General features: G+C 40.5%; 1 protein-coding gene across 1 annotated transcript; it reads right to left on the bottom strand.

Annotated features, from left to right (window-relative positions):
* lamc2 (laminin, gamma 2) lies at positions 1-12,693 on the bottom strand. The gene is made up of 22 exons (XM_030773558.1): positions 12,627-12,693; positions 10,953-11,129; positions 10,579-10,702; positions 9,000-9,097; positions 8,624-8,755; positions 8,152-8,341; positions 7,216-7,328; positions 6,907-7,122; positions 6,381-6,557; positions 5,714-5,947; positions 5,372-5,508; positions 4,402-4,558; positions 3,992-4,197; positions 3,768-3,847; positions 3,355-3,492; positions 3,012-3,156; positions 2,331-2,480; positions 1,779-1,893; positions 1,265-1,461; positions 751-909; positions 445-544; positions 1-254 (listed from the first exon to the last, which is right to left on the bottom strand). The coding sequence occupies exons 1-22, from the start codon at positions 12,691-12,693 to the stop codon at positions 1-3; spliced, it is 3,366 nt and encodes a 1,121-aa protein (XP_030629418.1).
* Between the last annotated feature and the right edge of the window lie 5,362 nt (positions 12,694-18,055).

The following is an 18,055-nucleotide window of genomic DNA, read 5'->3' as shown; positions in this document are numbered from 1 at the left end:
TTAAGGCCTCTCTATTGGTGAAGTATTATAACAGCCTTTAGGGATTTCGGATTCGATATGCTCCAGATTTTTGAGGTCAGCCAGGATGGTGTCAATGTCTCTCATCACAGCTGAAATTAAGGCCCTCTGCTCGGCCTCCTTGTCCTCCAGCGTCTTCAGACGTGGCCGCAGCTCCTGGTCCACACGACTTCGGGCATCTTTTATGGCGTTTTCCAGTTCGGCGACCTTCGCCTCATCAACTGTGCCCGGAGATCCTATGAGAGCGAATACGAGATTACAGCAGTTGTGGGAGGCATCCCAGGAGATTGCTGCGCCAAAGTGACTGAGTCCTCTCATCCGACTCATGACATCGCTCACTGAATCAGACACGATGCTGAAATACTGCTCTGTAAAAAGAGCACAAACTCTAAAATTAAGAGTGTTGGAACAGTCTCAGAAACTCACCTAATGAGCCCAGAAGGTCGTTGACGACCTTCAGCGTGTTTCCTACAGCATCTCTCGCAGAATCTGCATCGGACTGGGCTTTGGTAGAGGCCTCTAAAGCCTAGAAATCATAAATCAATCATAGTATATTAATGACATATTTAGTATTACATAATTGTTTGTTTACACGTGTGTTCCTGCGTGGCTATGTGTGTGCGTATCTGTGTATGTGTGTGTTTGTTCGTGCTCATGTGCGCATATATGTGTGTGTTTGTGTGTCAATGCTTGCATACGTGTGCGTGTGTTTGTGTGTGTGTGTGTGCGTACCTTGGTTGCGTCAGCTTTCTGGTCTTCTGCGTCTTTCACCTTCGCGTCCAATCTGTCCTTGGTGTCTTGTGACGCAGTCTTCAGCATGTCCAGGTCTCGTTTAAGCTTAATGGCATCTCCCAAAAGCTCGGTGGCAGGCGGCAAGGAAGCGGACAACTCCTGTGGACATACACAAAACTCTTCAGTACATTCAACGATTTCTCAACTCACATTTTAAACAGAACTGCAACACATTCACTCCAGTCTAGTTCATAAAACAGAACCACTGAGGCATAATGTGTGTTTAATTAAGAAATAAAGTGCCCTTGTTGAGATAGAATACTGAATATGGAAACATTAAGACAATGTTAAAATAACGGCAATGCCAACAGCTGCGTCCAGACATGGCCCACATTGCTCTGCCAACGCGCTGAATGGGTTTTGGCACAAGCTGAGCATTTACATATGAACTGTGGAACCTTTTTTTTTTTCTCTTTTTTAATTATATGAAGCGTTCACATCTGTTTATCCGTACCTCCAATCTGGTCACTGTGCCTCCCAGTTTACCAAGGGCATCAGAAGCCTCACTGTAGTGATCACTCAAGCTGTCAAGGACGGACTGAGTCTGATCGTTGTCACGGTTCGCCTGTTGGATGGTAGCATTGATGCCAGGCAGTCTACTGATGGCATCATCTGCAAGTGCTTTCTTCCCACTGAACTCGTTATCAAAATCTGAGGTCATTAGAGACAGAACATGTTACCATGCTGGATCAACACATTATAACGATTATACAAATGTATGACACATCAGTAATAGATCCAAGTCCTGTGAAGAACTTAACAAATTAGACAATGTTATTACATTAGATCAGTTATTACATCGGTTATTACATTGTTATTATACAGATGCAATCCATTGGGATTTGAAGATGCTGTTAGAAGCATATGTACATAATGCAAACTGCACATGAAGGTTATCATCAGAGCTTTTTGATTATTTTATGATATAACATATTGAATGAATTTTCAGTTGTAAAGCGTATCCTCACCTCTGAGTTTACTGAGGGCATCCTCCACACCATTCAGATTGTTGTTTATGTCTCTCAAGGCATCATCTGCCTTTACCTTGGCGACATTTGCCCTCTCAAGCTGCTCAGCGTATACCTACAGGAGCCAAGTTCTCATTAAAACAACTGCCTTAACCGTGTTCAAAAATAATCCCACTGTACTATGATATTTTTCCTATTTCATGAATGAAGCAGATCTGTTTCCGGCCAAACAGTACGCTAAAGTATCCTGTTGATGTGAAAAGCAGAATAATGTTTTTTTTTTTTTCTTTTAAGTTTAAAAAGATAGTTCACATTTGTTGACACATAGGTTCAATCCATGAGACTAAGCATTCCTGCAATAACCTATCAGTAAGAAATGGTAGCGATCATTATATCACATATAGGCAATTCTGCATTTCAGTCAAAATCTGTCTATTTATCAACAAGGCTAAATGTCCCTCTACAGTGCTGCAAAGTTTTACGAAAGAAACAAGGTAGGTCTTCTGCTGCATCGTATATGTGTGATTTTAGTGGTCTGCGTAGGAGTCTTACATTTTCAGCAAGCTTTGCCTTCTTCAACTGGTCCTCCAGTTCCCTTTGGTCAGCCAGCACCTCCTTCTGTAGGTCCTGATACACTGATATGTTGCCATTTGCCATGTTCTTCAGCGCATCAAAACCGGTCCACACTCTGTCTATGTCGTCCTGCAGACACACACACACACACACGGACACACTGGTATGAACCTCCACAAAATTTAAACAAAAAATTGTGTATGGGCATGTGTGTGTGTTTATGTGTCCTTCTCTCTCTCTTTCTCTCTAGCTCTCTCTCTCCCTCTCTCTTTCTCTCTCTCACACACAGACACACACACACACAAAGAGAGAAATCCACTGGGAACTGCTCTAGATTTCCCAATCTTATTAATTTGGTGTTGTTTATTTATACTGGTTCCTCATCCTGATCCTTAATTGCAATATATTCATGAGTTCTCCTTGGCTGTACGAGAAGAAGTCAATCTTTGACAAAAATGACTGTGATTACATTGTGTTCCAAATAGTGGATGAGCAATACTACATGGGAGTCAGTATATTGCATAACATACACACACACACACACGCACGCACGCACGCACGTACACAAACTCAAAAGAGAAATGAAAATTTTTCAGAAATACTATTTCAAAACACCGCTTCACAGGGCAGCATAAATAGAAAAGAAGCATGGTATGTCACCTGGAGAGGCTGTGGAAGGTTAAGCTCCAGGTTAGCCAGCTGTTTCAGAGCGTTCTCCGCCGACCTGCTCTCCCGGTCGGCCGCAGAGCTCACGCGAGTGGCCTGTTTGTCCGTGGCCTTCACCTGGGCAATGTCTGCTTCATATCTGAGTGTCACATATCACAGTACTGATTCATTTATGGATTTTTTTTTTTTAGGACTTACACATGAAACAGTCATCACATCTGGCGTATAAACATCCGTATGAGGGCGTGCTCCTTGATGCTGCAGAAGAAATGCCTTATTCGTCTAAACATATTTAAAAATAAAAGATAAAAGTTCATGTGGGGACAAGCGTGCTTACTGTCTTTTCAGGTCGTTCAGTCTCTCTTTAATTTTGTTTTCCCCATTAACGATGGAGTCCACCTTGAGCAGAGCTTCCTCAGCCAGTGCCAGAGCACTGTTAGCAGTGTTTTTCACAGCTTTTGCCTCACTCTGGTGTCTGGAGATACATACAAATACATATTAATATATCACAACAGTTTGACAGACTGTTCACTTACACAAGAGCAATTGTATTACACTTTATTAACTGTCTTAGCCATTACTGTAGACTGACTCAATATGTTATCTGTTTAATGTCATCCATGACCCTGGTTTTATTTTTTTTTTATGATCGGCGCTGTAAAACGGACTATTACAAAATGAATCTTTTCCAACAATGAATCTTTTTGATGAGATTAAGATTAAGATTAGGATTAAAGGTTTTGTACTCACTCATCAGCCAGATCTGTAGCTTTCTGAACCAAACCGGACAGGGAGCTTGCTCTCACTGGTTCATCGGCTTGGGGAAATTCCTTACAGAAGCAAAAAAAAAAAAAAAAAAAAATTTAGGCTAAACGTTTAAACCAGTGTGTACTGAATTATGTAATTATGTTAATTACATATAAGTGAGAGCCCTTTCCAAAAAAATATTATGAACAAGCAACCACGACACTCACCGTCATACGCATTTCTCTTTGGGCTTTTAGCAGTTTTTTCTCAATGTTGTCAAGCAGCCTCTCGATGTCTTTGACCTCGTTTTTGTACTGCTGTTCCAGCTCTTTCATGCCATCCACTGTTCTCCTAACAGTCTGTAATCCTGTGCCTTCTCTGCGCAGGGATTGGCTAATCTCTTCCATTCTTTTCATCAGGCTTTTCTCTGATCCTAACAGGCATAAAAATTACAAATAATCAGCACTTCAAAAAAAGAAATAAAATGTGATAGCAGTTAAAAAGTTGACTGAATCTGATGGAATATTCAAAATGTGTGTGTATCTGCGTGTGTGGGTCCACGTGCAGCTGAGAGAGGGAGAGAGAGAGAGAGAGAGAGAGAGAAATATACAGAGACAGAGAGGGGTTTACTACACACCTGCGAGCGTGTCTGCTCTGTTCTTCAGGGCGGCCACTGTTGCATTCATTGCTTTGATTGTTTTCTTCATCTCATCACTATCTCCTCGGCCATTGTCAGACGCCACATTCCCAACCAGAATCTCAATCTCCCTCAGTTTACGAGTGTAACTCTCCATCTGCCAATCAAAATCAAACGCATCATTAACATCACCACTTCCTCCAACATATCTAATACATAGCACCTTCATATATCATGTCATTTATGATCATAGCCTACTGTTCATTAAAGGAGAGTGAGATTTTCTCTCAAGAACATCACAAAAAATATATTTTGGATTCGGTCCTAAAAGATAACAAACAACTGAACTCTTTTTTTTCTAAATGCTAATATTTTCACTTGATATAACCAAAAAAAAGAGATTTGCTAAACAGCACCGTCACGCTTATGGTATAGTACATGCAGATCAGTGATGTTGAATTCAATCTATTGTGAAGGGCTTTGTAATGAAAGCTGCCACAGGCCCCACAGTGTTGAGAAAAGAGGGAGATTTCTAGATCAGAACACCAGTACAGATGTCTGAGTTTAATGCTGTCTCCTATTCCGCCCACAGAGTGAACAGTGAGGAACAGCTCCACGGCAACACGATGTGTTTACAGCAGTTGCCGAGAAAACAACCATATCACACACACTCCTCCTTGCCACACACCACATTTCATCAAGAGAGAGCCATCGAAGCCTCTTTTATCATTTGGATCTTAAAGGCTCACATCAAAGGGTTTAGTCTGACACTCAGAAACAATTTAACTTTATCATAAATGTGCAGTTATTTATATGATCACCTGGATCTATTAGACCTGCTTGTGACCTAACAATGATGATAATAATAATGATAATAATAATAATAATAATAATAATAATAACAAACAGAAGAATAAATGTATCACTCCAAACGTGAACATTGTCCATAGTTCGTGTGCTGTTACCCTACCTGGGTCTTGACAGGGTTGAAGCAGGCTGGACATGTAGACCTTTCACACTTTTGTCCCTCAAAGCCCTCTCTACAGGGACACTGACCCTCATCGCTGCACGACATCCGCAATGATCCCACTGGGTTACAGCTACATGCTGCCAAAAAAACCCAAAAAAACAAAAAAACAAGACGTCTCTTCATATGTAATTTCACAGTTACACAAACAAACGAATACTGCAAAATTCGTGGTTATTGAGGGTTCACGTGTTCATTTTAGGGAATTTTGCCAGTTTTGTAAAAAATGTGTGTGAATTGTCTGTGTGTGTCTCCGATAAGTGGCGATGCGGTGTGTGTCCGTACCCTTGCACGCTTGCGTGGGCCGACTGTGATGAAAGCCCTCCAGGCAGTTCTCACAGTAGAAACCGGTGGTGTTGTTGAGACATTTCAGACATTCGCCCGTCACTCGGTCACAGATGCCCACTGCGTTTGGGTCCACGTGACCATTACACTGGCACGGTTGGCATGGCAGCTGAGGGCCATTTTCTCCCAAGGGATTTCCATAGAAACCGTCCTCACAATACTGACAGCGAGAGCCTAATGAAAGAGAAGAACAAACGGAATTTCATGAATACACTAACGTTACATCACATCACACTATGACAGACTGAAAAAGTTAAGTCAACATCAAAATGACAAGTCAACATACTTCACAGGTTTTTCGTACTGTGTTCCAAAAACTTGACTTTACAAGGATCCAAAGATTGACTTTACTCATAAAAGCTTAATTTCCCTTTACTTTTTTTCTCTCTTTTTAAAAACAAAAATGATGAGTCTGTTTATCATAATTGAACGTTACAGACTATTGTTCCAAATCCACAGTTGCAAAACCAAGGAATGTGGAATGCATGTTTGACCAAGCGTTTTTCATCAAACAGCACCTGGGAGGGGCAGAAACGCGGTCGCCATGCTTTCTGCATGAGTCACTCAGATGACGTAACCTCTCAGGGCAGCTATGTGTCATAATTACCTGTTGATCCGCGAGGGCAGCTGTTGCACCTCACTTCTGAAGTCTCTTGGCTGATGGAGCATGTGGTGCCATAGGGACAGGGGCACATCAGACAGGAGCCGGGCAGCTGAGGATTGGTATACTGACCTGGTGGGCAGGCCTGGTCGCTAGGCGTCTGATCATCTGAGTTACACTTTCCTGATTGCAACAAAGTAATAATTAAAAAAAAAAACCAAACAAACAAAGATTTAAAACCAAGATTTTGCTCTAGGCTTTTTTTTTATACTGCGTAATACGTTTTCAATTTTACTGTCAAACTGGATACAGATAAATCAAAGTTCAGTAAATTATATGATGCAAGTATTACATTTTTCAAGGCTTGTACAGCCAATGAACTGTGTCCTAAATAGTATTGAGGCATTACATGTGTTTCAACTGCGGTCTTTTTTTTTGTTGGATCAGTGAATGTATTCAGGTTTGTAAATATTCTTTCGCACACAGGAAATAAAAGTATTTTCCTTTGCACTGTCTTCTGAGAATCACTTACCTGTTTCAGGATCACAGCTTCCATCCTGACAATTACAAGGTTCACAGGGGCTAAGAGGGCCATTTCCGGGGAAACGTCTCTTATAACCATTTGCACACCGTTCGCAAAACTGTCCTTCATAACCAGCCGGGCAAGTGCACTTTTCCACCCAACCAGCACGGGTGCCAGCTCCCTGCCGTGCTGACACCAGACTAACATTGTCAAGATAACCACGCCCTGTGGTAAAGAGATACCATTATAAAACCCGTTTTGAGTTGAAAAAGTTCATGGAATAAGGACAGCTGTGTGCGCACTCCATACATTACTTACCGTTCTCTCCGAATGTCCCCCTGATCTTGATGGCAGTAAGGTTGCTCAGAAGTTTCTGAAACTCCAGAGATGAGAGCTGAGGCTTCCATTTACTGCCTGGCTGCTCATCCAGTCTACACAAACACAGTAACACAGGATGCATCAAACGTTTTAACCTGGGAGCTAACCTAAATATACATTCAGCTTTCTAGATACACCTCGTATGTTCAGTCATGAAAATTCTACAGTGTACAAGTACACAGTGCACAAGCACAACATACTTGATTCAACATTCATGTAACTTAGATTATAAAACAGAGTACAGAATATAGGTTTAATCCAGTGATTCTCAACTCCAGTCCTTGGGGGCCACTGTCCTGCACGTCTTTGTTTTAACTCTCCTGAGCTCAGGACTGACACACCTGATTCCACTGATCGATTAATCATCAAGCCCTTGATTAGCTCATGAAGAGTTAAAACAAACACGTGCAGGGCAGTGGCCGCCCAGGACTGGAGTTGAGAATCACTGGTTTAAACCAACCAAAAAGACATAGTGATCAATGTGTACTCTTAGAAGTCTTGGAGACCAGGGTTTTAGCTGATTATATGCTGCCTTTTGGAGTCCAGTGTCATCCTATTGTTTTTTTCTTTTATTATTACAGTGTTTTGTTTGACATAGAACGTTGGATGAGTCATCCTCTTAAGTGGAAATATCCTCTTTTCTACAACATTAACTCTCAAGCCTGACACACCTTTCGATTACCCTGCAAGTTACCACTTTATTCTGATTTCTCAACACTTTTTCACTCCACCGAACGAAGATGAATATCTTCAGGTCGTCGTTGTTTGTACTTGTCTCTAAACGCAAATGCTGATTATCTCTGCTGCGTTGGCAGTCAGAAGCGACTTATCTGGTCTTATCTGGGTCTTAATATGTACACCAACAGGTTCACTCACCTGAATGCGTAGTTAATTTTTTGGCCACAGGGCACCACTGTCCTCAGATCACCCAGAGAGGCGGACACGCTCAGGCCGGCTCCTTCCAACACCACGTCCGACGTGGAGGGACGACGAACTCCGCGATCCAGCCGGAGAGAGAAGGCCAAATTCTGACCGTAGCTGAGAGCCTGGTTTCCCAGGAACGAGGCTGCACATAACACAAAGTGTACGGGATGAGAATTCAGATCACCGTGTCGCATCTGCAATAACTTTTGTCTGATTTATGCAATGTGTACATTTTTTTTGTAAAGCTGGTTTTTAGTAATTTCAGAGTTGTCATTTGTCATGCGTGGCTTCTTCAATAATGATTATAGGGTCTTTCGGAATTGTCTAAATGATCTCAGTAGGTATTTGACTCAATGGTAACATATTAAGGAAATTACCTCCACTATAAAACAGAGAATTCATTTCTTTAATGAGGTGTACTTACATGGTGCATACAGATAAACAGGACGGATATCAGAGGAGATGACCTCAACGTCACGGTGCTTTGGGGACCAGCGGAAGTGCACTTTGGACAGATCCACACCTTCGACTGTAGCTACCCTCCACCCCTCAGGCCCTGAGAATTAGACCCGGTAATTACAATCCAGTCCAAAACATGATAATTATTAATTATGATACAATTTTCTCTAAAAAGACAGTCAATAAAACACAAGAAGAATTTCACAAGAATTCTGAGGCTGTAATGCACTTTGTTGTAACATAGTTGAAGGAACCATGTCCAAAATCAAACCGAACTGGACCGAGCCAATAGCTAGACATTAAACGACTGTGACTGTGAGAGGTGGTACTACTGAACTGACCTCGTTCAAAGGATGAGGTGATGGTGTGAACAGAGTATCCTTCTGCTGAGGAGCACTCAGAGGAGTGACCATTGCAAAAACAGGGTAGACATTCCTCGCTATTACCCGACCGGCAAGTCAACCTAAACAGGGTGGAAAAGACAACAGTGATGATTCATAAGAACTTCATTCCACTTGTGGTCGTGCATCAGTCAGTTTAAACCACTGTGTAGCGGTCACACTGACTAAACATTCAAAACTAGACAGATCAGGTCAAGATCATGAATCAGCAAATGAAGTGAATGAATCCATCATCTGAATAATACTAGCTTGGACTTTGGCAATGTAGATTTGTGACTTATACATTGGTTATATACACTGGCATGTCTGACCTATACATTGGTGAAACAAAACAACCTTTAAACAAATGCATGGCTCAACACAGGAAGGCCAACTCCTCAGGTCAAGACTCAGCGGTGTGCCTACAACTGAAGGACAAGGGCCACTCCTTCGAGGACAATAATGTGCCCATTTTGGATAGAGAGGACAAGTGGTTTGAAAGAGGTGTCAAAGTAGAGAAACCATCCCTCAACAGAGGAGGAGGTCTACAACACCACTTATCACCCACCTACAATACTGTCCTTTCATCCCTGCCCATGAGATTTAACAACCATTCACACCTGGCCACATGTGACTCCATTGACCCTAACTACTGTCATCAAAACTACCAGGAGAACTAACCAACAAGTCACATGAATGGCCTTGACAACGACCCCACAGAGGTTAAATACCTGTGATTCTACCCAGTGAGTCAGAACTGAAGAAGCCTCTTGGATGAGAGGTGAAACATCTTCAAGAATCTACAACCAAGTCCAGTTGCCCTTGACTTAACCCTTCTTGGATAGTTCTAAGAGTGTTTATATGAACCCAATCTTGATCAATATTAACACTCTTAGTGTTGATTTAACACTGACAAATGTACTGCATAAATGTTGTCTACTGTGTGTGTGTGTGTGTGCTATGATCTGTATTTGCTGTGTTCCCTGCAGTTCCACTGCAGCGAATTTCACTTTGCTCTCATTCAGGTTCAATGGGGGAAAAATTTGCTCTGATTGGCAAAATCAGAGGCAAATTCGCAGAGGCAAGCGAAATTGAGATGGTGAATTTTCAGCATTATACAAATGAGAACCATGCGAGAAACAATCAGTTCAGCATGTAATGTATTTGGTATGTGACGTTCTCCAGGAGTAACAACAAAAGTCTGACCAGTATGGTGGAGGCTAAAGGCTACATGCAACATGAAAACATGTATATGATTAAAAGATGTATGGGCAACCATTTGTGTCTACATCAACAAGGGTTGTTGTTTAAATGTCGCATGAACTTATTCGGAGCCAGAGCGGTAGAACAAAACTCTCTCGACAGCTCTGGTCGGGGCAAATATATCACTGCAGACCTTCATTCAAGCACTCAAACTTTTGAGCGAGGTGACCTGCTTGCTGTTTTTGTGACCACGCCCCCAGAGCGAAACTTTGCAGGGCAAAATTCACGAGGTGTTTCGCTGTGTGGAGGCCTACGGTTACAAACTCCTTACTCTCACCTCTTTGGCTCACAGCCTCCTGGAGTGACTGGAGATCCATTGGGACAGCGATCACATTTGTCTCCCAGTATCCCCTGCTTGCAAACACATCGTCCTTGACTGTCACACCCTGAACCCTCAGAACCTGCACAAGAGCATAACAATACAGGTACCTTCAACCAAGAGGAGTGAGCTCAAGCAAGAGCACAAGGGTTTAATTTCACTTTAATATTACTATTAAAAAAAAAAATTAAAAGTATGTGTCAAACACAGTCGGGTATGTAAATGAGGACTGGATCGAAATCTTCTGAGAGGACTGATCAACAATGGAGGATTTGCTTATGCTTTTGAAAAGACCGTCTTGCAAAGTACTAAGTGCCTGTACACTAACTTACCTGCAGTGTTGCAATGACATGGCAGACAGCGTTCTTCTGCCCTCTGGTGGTAAAAGCCGTCCTTGCACCTCTCACAGTTTCTGCCTTCTGAGTTGTCCTCGCAGTTCACACAGCGTGGTCCCAGATAGTCCAATGTGCAATAACGTGCCTTACCATTACACCGACAACGAGCATAATCTGACAAAGAGAACAAGAGATGTATGACTTCAGTGTATATTGCTGATAAGTAAAAGATGAAAATACAGACATCTATGGATACCTCAGATCTTGTGAGCTGTACTTTGCATGAATTTTGAATTAAAGTACTTCAGTTTCCTATGTATTTTTCCCCGTCGTTACAAACAACTGCTGACACAACAAATATCCTTCCACCACACCTTCAGATATCCTTAGACATTCCTTTACATACCAGTAATTTCTACAAACCCACAAATCATTTACCAAAGGAACAACAACAACAGACGTACAGGAATGCTCTATCAGGTAACAGACGTTCAGGTGTTTTGTGCCTTGACACTGTCAAATAGGAAATCACACAACTGACTCCAAATCTACAATACTGTGGAACATCTTTAAAAATGCTTTCACACAGAGTGCACAATCTTACGAGCTGGAAGTGTTCTTTTTTTTGTGGAACGGACAAGCTTCTTCTTGTAATCATTTTATTGTATGTATGATATAGGCACAGTCAGCAAAAGCACCACTCCCTCAAACCACATTCGCTCATAGCAGACGGTGTGTTCTGACAAATCTAGCCACAAACGTGTGATTCAGACTGTACACCGGTTGGCAACGGCAACAGCGGCTAACCAGAAAAAACAATATCATGTCCTCCACACCTGTGCAATTAAAGGCCCCAAAGCTACACAGAACGTAGCTTTTCAAACATGAACCGGAGCATTTATACCTGGAATAAATCCAACGAATAGACCTATTAGTGGTAGTGTTATTACTGTGAAATTACGGTTGTCTGTTAAATCAAATTGCTTTGTGAACTTTTTGTTTTGACACGTAATAGCACTTTATTGCATGTTGATTATGTGATAAACAGCGACGTTTCCCCTCGCAAAATAATGACATATCATCAATCAGTGATTCTGGACACCTTGTCCTGCGCCTTTTAACATCATACGGTGAAGCGTCATATTCTAAAGTAGAAGGTGATGTGACAGTCAAAATTAAATGAGTCCGTTAGTTATGTCTTATAATTCCCACCGCCCGTGTTATTAGCCCGCTTTAAGACAGAAGCTTTTGTAGAACTACACGATTGAAAAAAGCTTTTAAACAACCCGATATTAAAACAGGGCAGTAATGTATTGGTATAATACTGGTTTACAAAAGACCTCGAATGTCTGTGGGTTCAAAGTCTACATTTTTATTGGGCCTATGTATTGCCAACTATGTTTCGATTACAAACGTGGACAGGAGTAAAAAATTAAGATCAGTCCCAAACAGCTTCCTAATAACATGACAGGACTAATATCCCTATATTAACGCCTCCTATTGTACTGTTCTGACCTTGAATCTGTCACAACATCTAGTTACAGTTTTCAAAAGAGCAATGATGGCGAAGAAGAAATACTCTCAACAACAATTAATTATTGTCATGCTGTATATTAAATGTACACTTAAGTTTCACGCAACTCTAAAGGTGTATATTAAAAGCACACTTACGTTGATATGTTCCCTCGACTGAGGACCAGATACAAAATGCGCATAAAAGTATCCAACCGCAGTTCATTTTCTGCTATTGAAATTAACTGATTAAATCCACGTCCTTTCAGTTGAAAACTTTTGATCCGAATGCGAAGATAAATAGGTCCCGTTTAGCTCTAAATAGTGTAACAGACACCTGAAGAATGTCTTCAAGACACCCGGGTGACTGGTTTTAAAAACTCCCACCTGACAGTTACAAACACGTAACGCGCAGTCTCCGTGAGGCGGCTTTTACTCAGGCGTGATTAAGAGTTAGGGTGCTCAACAGGAAATGGTTCATTGCGTATTCCACTGATGATTGCGGAATGAAAGAACTGTATTCAGAGGAGCAAGGAATTTTATTCAAACTGGAGATCTTTGTTACAATCCCTTTTCATTCAGCTGAATATTTATTTCTGGTCACATACATAAATTTGTAATAACTGTAGTTGTGTGCATTGAATACCTGGCTTGTCCTCTAGGCTATTATGGCTAATTGTTTCACGCAAAATGAATTGAAATGTAAAGAGTTTTGCACCTCGGGGTTATTAATTAAAAGATGAGGATGACGCAAAATTTTTATACTGCACAGTAGGAATAAGACAGTAAATCCTTTGAACATATTTCATCTGCAGTTCTCTACAACATCTGTTTACCACCATGATCTAGAGCATAAACCTACCACACCCGCTACGTCTGTCATAAAACAGCTGTAAAGATTTTTTTTTATTTATTATTTATTTCATGAGTTCAAACGAGTATTTTGACACGGGACAGTCAGCTAAAGCAAGTTTGTACCTACTCCATAGGATTTCATGCACAAAGGTTTAAAACATATTGCTGTTCAGTTTGTTGAAAGGAGTGCCAGTCACTTTGTTATGCACCCTGAAAATGAATCACTCCCTTCATGTCTGAACACATTACTTGAGTTCAAGGAGTAGGAAACACCCAAAGATAACATTCTACTGGGAAAGCATTACAGTATAACATACATAATAAAGGCACAATGTATAGAACCTATAGAAAAGCTTATCAAGACAGCGACATAAATGACATCTACATCTGCACTTCATCTCAGCGATATGTGTCAATACATCACCAAATTATTCTTTTTTATCAGTTCATGTCCCTGTTGAGTGATTTTAAGGACTGTGTTTAACTTTTGTGAAGAGGAGGGAGTAATTCAACCTTAGAACAGAAGAGAAAATATGATAACCACAATCCAATTTTCCAAGTGATACAGCAACAGGGAAGATTGTTGCCATAACACTAGCAGCGCAGTTGTAGAGTTATAGGTAATTTATTGTTTGTAGAAAATCATTTCTTTGTCAGCACGTCAACTGAGAGAGTGCATGAAGTCAACACAATTTATTACAAAATCAAACACGGGTAGAAAACAGAAGCTCTGGTAATTTTGACAGGGTTTTTTTACAGTAAACACAAAGTTGATGATACTGTATATTGCCTATTTTGTGCCAGAACTAGCTCAGGGTATCTAACGCAGCCAAACTGGAACAGACATTTTCAGGCGAGATAAACATCACGCTCCGTACGAAAAAATTTGGAGCCCTGGGGGGTGTTATTTCTCTATTGCGAACAATCGCCGCCACACCCTGAGTGTCACAAGCAAACCGTCAGAGACTGTGGGCTGAGTCAGGGCTGTCTCATGAACCACAGCGTGGATGTAGAGCCGGGCATACACACGTGTGCACAGCCTCTCCCCAGATGAACTTGCCCTCCAGGTACAAAAAAAGATATACTCACGGACCCTGCCTGAACCACACCCTGTCTGCTTGTGTCTGCACCATGTCAACACCACACCCCAAACAAACACACACACACACACAGGGAAGTGTGTGTGAGAGAGATTCACCACCTTAGTGACAGGATACACAGGACTGTTCAAAAGAAGAAATCAACACAGAACTTCGGTTGGCAAGAAATAACCGGCAACACTTACGTAAGAATTTGGGAAGCTTGTCAAAGAAAGGAATCGCAATGAAACAGTTCAATATGACAGATGACTGTTTACTTTTCCTAATGTGTTTTTTTTTTTAAAAAGTGAATCGTTGAAGTTTGAAAATAACAAACCAGCACCTATTTCCAGTGTGCTCTGAAGGGACAGCTGGAAGAGTTTGAAGAGTAATTTAACATCATATAAACTGGATTTTATGATAATCCCCTCTGAGATTCCTCTGCCTTTATAAGAACATTTATAGCCATTTGAATAAGGTCTTTATACACAACTCTCTCTTCATCACACTGGAAATGACATTTGGGAATACAGACAAAGTGGTGTAGTCATCTACAGCCAAAAGAACTGAACAAGATCTTTCATTCTTATGCCCTGTCCCATCTCTTGGTCTGGAATGAACCGTTCTAAAACTAGTATTATCTAGTCCTCACTGGAAAAGTACAGTAAATTGTGAGCGCATGCATATTAGGCAAGTCTTTGACAAGTTGGGACTCAAAGTATTTGTCAACTCGGCTCACTGTTATTTTTAAATCGCAGGAACACATCAGCTCTGCTAACGCGTTAGTCTGATCATTTACGTGAACCTCATCGTAACCACATCCTCCTGACCTCGTTATCCAGTCGATAACTGAATCCAGCACCGACCACCTGACTCAGGTACTCTCATTTCCTCTACAGCCAGCTGATACATGGTGAGTTCACAGGTATGTAACGACTGGTGCTGAATTCTCGACAGCGTGTAAACAAAAAAAAACCAAACCCTTTTTGATCAGACTCAAAGCAGTATATCAGTTAACAGAATGCCATCTTAAAATGGATTTTGCAACAGTCATTTTCCAAGCCGACTGATTCTTTTGGCATTATAATTTTACAGGGCAAAGGTAAAAGATCAGGTGAGCCAGTGCCTGATGGGAATTTTGATACGCTTCTGATTAAAGGTATAATTCCTTATCTCTGACAGAGAATACATTACATTTTTTATGACATTAAAACAATCACAAGACAGCGGCTCCTGTAATAACCATTGTTTATTATTTAAATGCTACGATTGGATTTACAGGCAAATGAGTAACAGGCAGGGTTTTCTCAGGTCCAGTCTGATGTGTCTGGATGTGTGCGTGTGTGTGCATGTGTGTGTGTGCGTGTGTGTGCGCGTGCATGCCTTTGTGTGTGTGTGTGTGTGTGTGTGTGAAAAATCAATGTCTCAATACAGAGAGAGATAGGGTGGGGGTCTGAAAAATGCATCTGACAAGTTCTAGTTATTCAGAAGACCACAAAAAGACTGTGCATCACATACGTATTCATACTAAGAGACGACAGACTATAAATACTCCATACATTATAAATTAGAAATACTGTTTTATACATAAAAACTGTACATGTTGCACAAAATGTCCACAGTGGTCGGGTGCTGGAAAAGTTGAAGAGAATTGTCCATATAAAACTTCAAACAGAAGAACATCAAGACGGTGAGTAAAAATTTTTTTTTTGTTTTGTTTGTTAAAGAAACTCTATTATCAGAGGCGTGGTGTACAGCAGAAGAGGGGGGTGGGGGCTTTTATCTTATGAATGCAGTCTTTCATCAGAGGGTAAATATGAAAATGAAATGATGAAAATGGGTATGAGACTCTGTGTGACTTAAAAAAAAAAACTGTATAGAGACATCTTTTGTGGACCCTTCAATGGATCACCCTGCTTTTTTTTTTTTTCTTTCTTTTTCTTTTTTTTTTTTTTTTTTGGAAAAAATTGGACATTAAATATCGCGAGTGAATGTGATTTTTTTTTTTTTTTCCCAGATGCGTGCAATTCAGATGTCACATCCTTAATAAAAACAAACGATCACATGAAACGTTAGAACTGTGTGTGATGAGGATTATGTCCAAATATTAAGGCACAAGACACTAGTTAAAACAGTGAACTATCAGTGTGACAAGGTGTACTGTCTTGGAGTGGAGCATACAATTCGTTAAAATGAAATGTGAGACCCATTTGATGGATGCATAAGCCCAATTGGGTTTGTCAGTTCAGAAGGGTTCTGGAAGGGAGAGTGCATGTCTTGTATTAAAAGTCGTGTTTGTTGATTTTTTTTTTTTTTTTTTAAACCACCCACTGAAATTGAACACAAATAAAATAAATGGCAGAGCTATGAGGCAACAACACTGAGCCATGTATACAAGCAAGCATATTATACCACAGAACTTATAATATATATATGTATGTATATATATATATATATATTTATATATTATGTGGAGGTTTGAGCTGATTTTTGTGATAGAACCTATTATGAGGTGGCTGGTTGGGTCTTGGGTTTTTTAAAAAAAATCAGCCATTCCTGAATCATTTAAGCATATATTTACACAAATAACAATTCCTCACTCTATATCATAATAAAAAAAAACATTCACACAAAAATATAACATTTGAAATAATTATTAGCACCAGTGTATCAGATAAAGTCTTGCTACGCAAATGTACAAAGTTGCATAGTGTTGAATTTTGCCTTACAAATGTTAATGTGTGATTGCAGTACACCTGTGTTAAAAGCAGCAGCTTCGGGAAAAAAAAAACACAACCAAAAAACAAAAAAGAAACAAAAACAAAAAAACAAATATGAACATGATTTTTTTTGTGGTTAAAACAAAGTAGTGTTTTTGTAGTGTTACAATTAAGTATGAAATACATACTTACATGAAATGCATTTGAATTTAGCTTTCATTGAAATGTATCGACCATTGTAAAAAGGACAGAGCCATATAGAGACTTCTAGTGTGGTACTTTCTCTACATTTGTGGGCCTGACACAAGCCATGCTCAATACTGTAACTTAAGGTGTGTGTGTGTGTGTGTGTGTGTGTGGAGAGAGGAGTTCTGTCTCCATTACAGTTAAAACATAAATGTAGCGTGAGGCTTCGGGAAAGACAGAGCAAAGAGAAAGACATTAAAGAGGATTCCTTCACTGTTAGTTTTGAGACGATGGTAAGTGGTAAGTAACAGCAAACATGACATACTATTGTGAATGCTGTATGTAAGATAAAAAGCATGTTTTCCTCAATCCAACAGGTCTTCAAGTCTTGAACCAATGGGAAGCGTTTCTGCTCCTCTCTAAACTAAAACAGGGACATGGACCCTCCCTGGAGAAAAATTTCTGCACTGTTGGCTAGGGGAAAGGTTTAAGAGAAGAAGAAGAAAAAAAAAAAAAAGATTGATGGAGTGATGATGTGGATGAAGAGCCTGGAGGTGATGCAGTCCTGTGGGTTTACGTTTCAGCTTTAGAGGTAACATCACCTCTCCCAAGCCCTGCTGCATAACACACAAACAAACTCACAGCAGGTCGGCCTGTGTGCCGTTTAGTCAAAGTTCATCTCTTCACGTTGTTGCATTTCTGCTTATTTAAAAAAAAAAAAAAAAAAATCAGAAAATAAAAGCTGCTT

This window comes from Chanos chanos, chromosome 5 (assembly GCF_902362185.1).
Source record: "Chanos chanos chromosome 5, fChaCha1.1, whole genome shotgun sequence".
NCBI classification, from domain to species: Eukaryota; Metazoa; Chordata; class Actinopteri; order Gonorynchiformes; family Chanidae; genus Chanos; species Chanos chanos.
The sequence above is the reverse complement of the archived record's forward strand: the minus strand, read 5'-3'. Positions and strand labels throughout refer to the sequence as shown.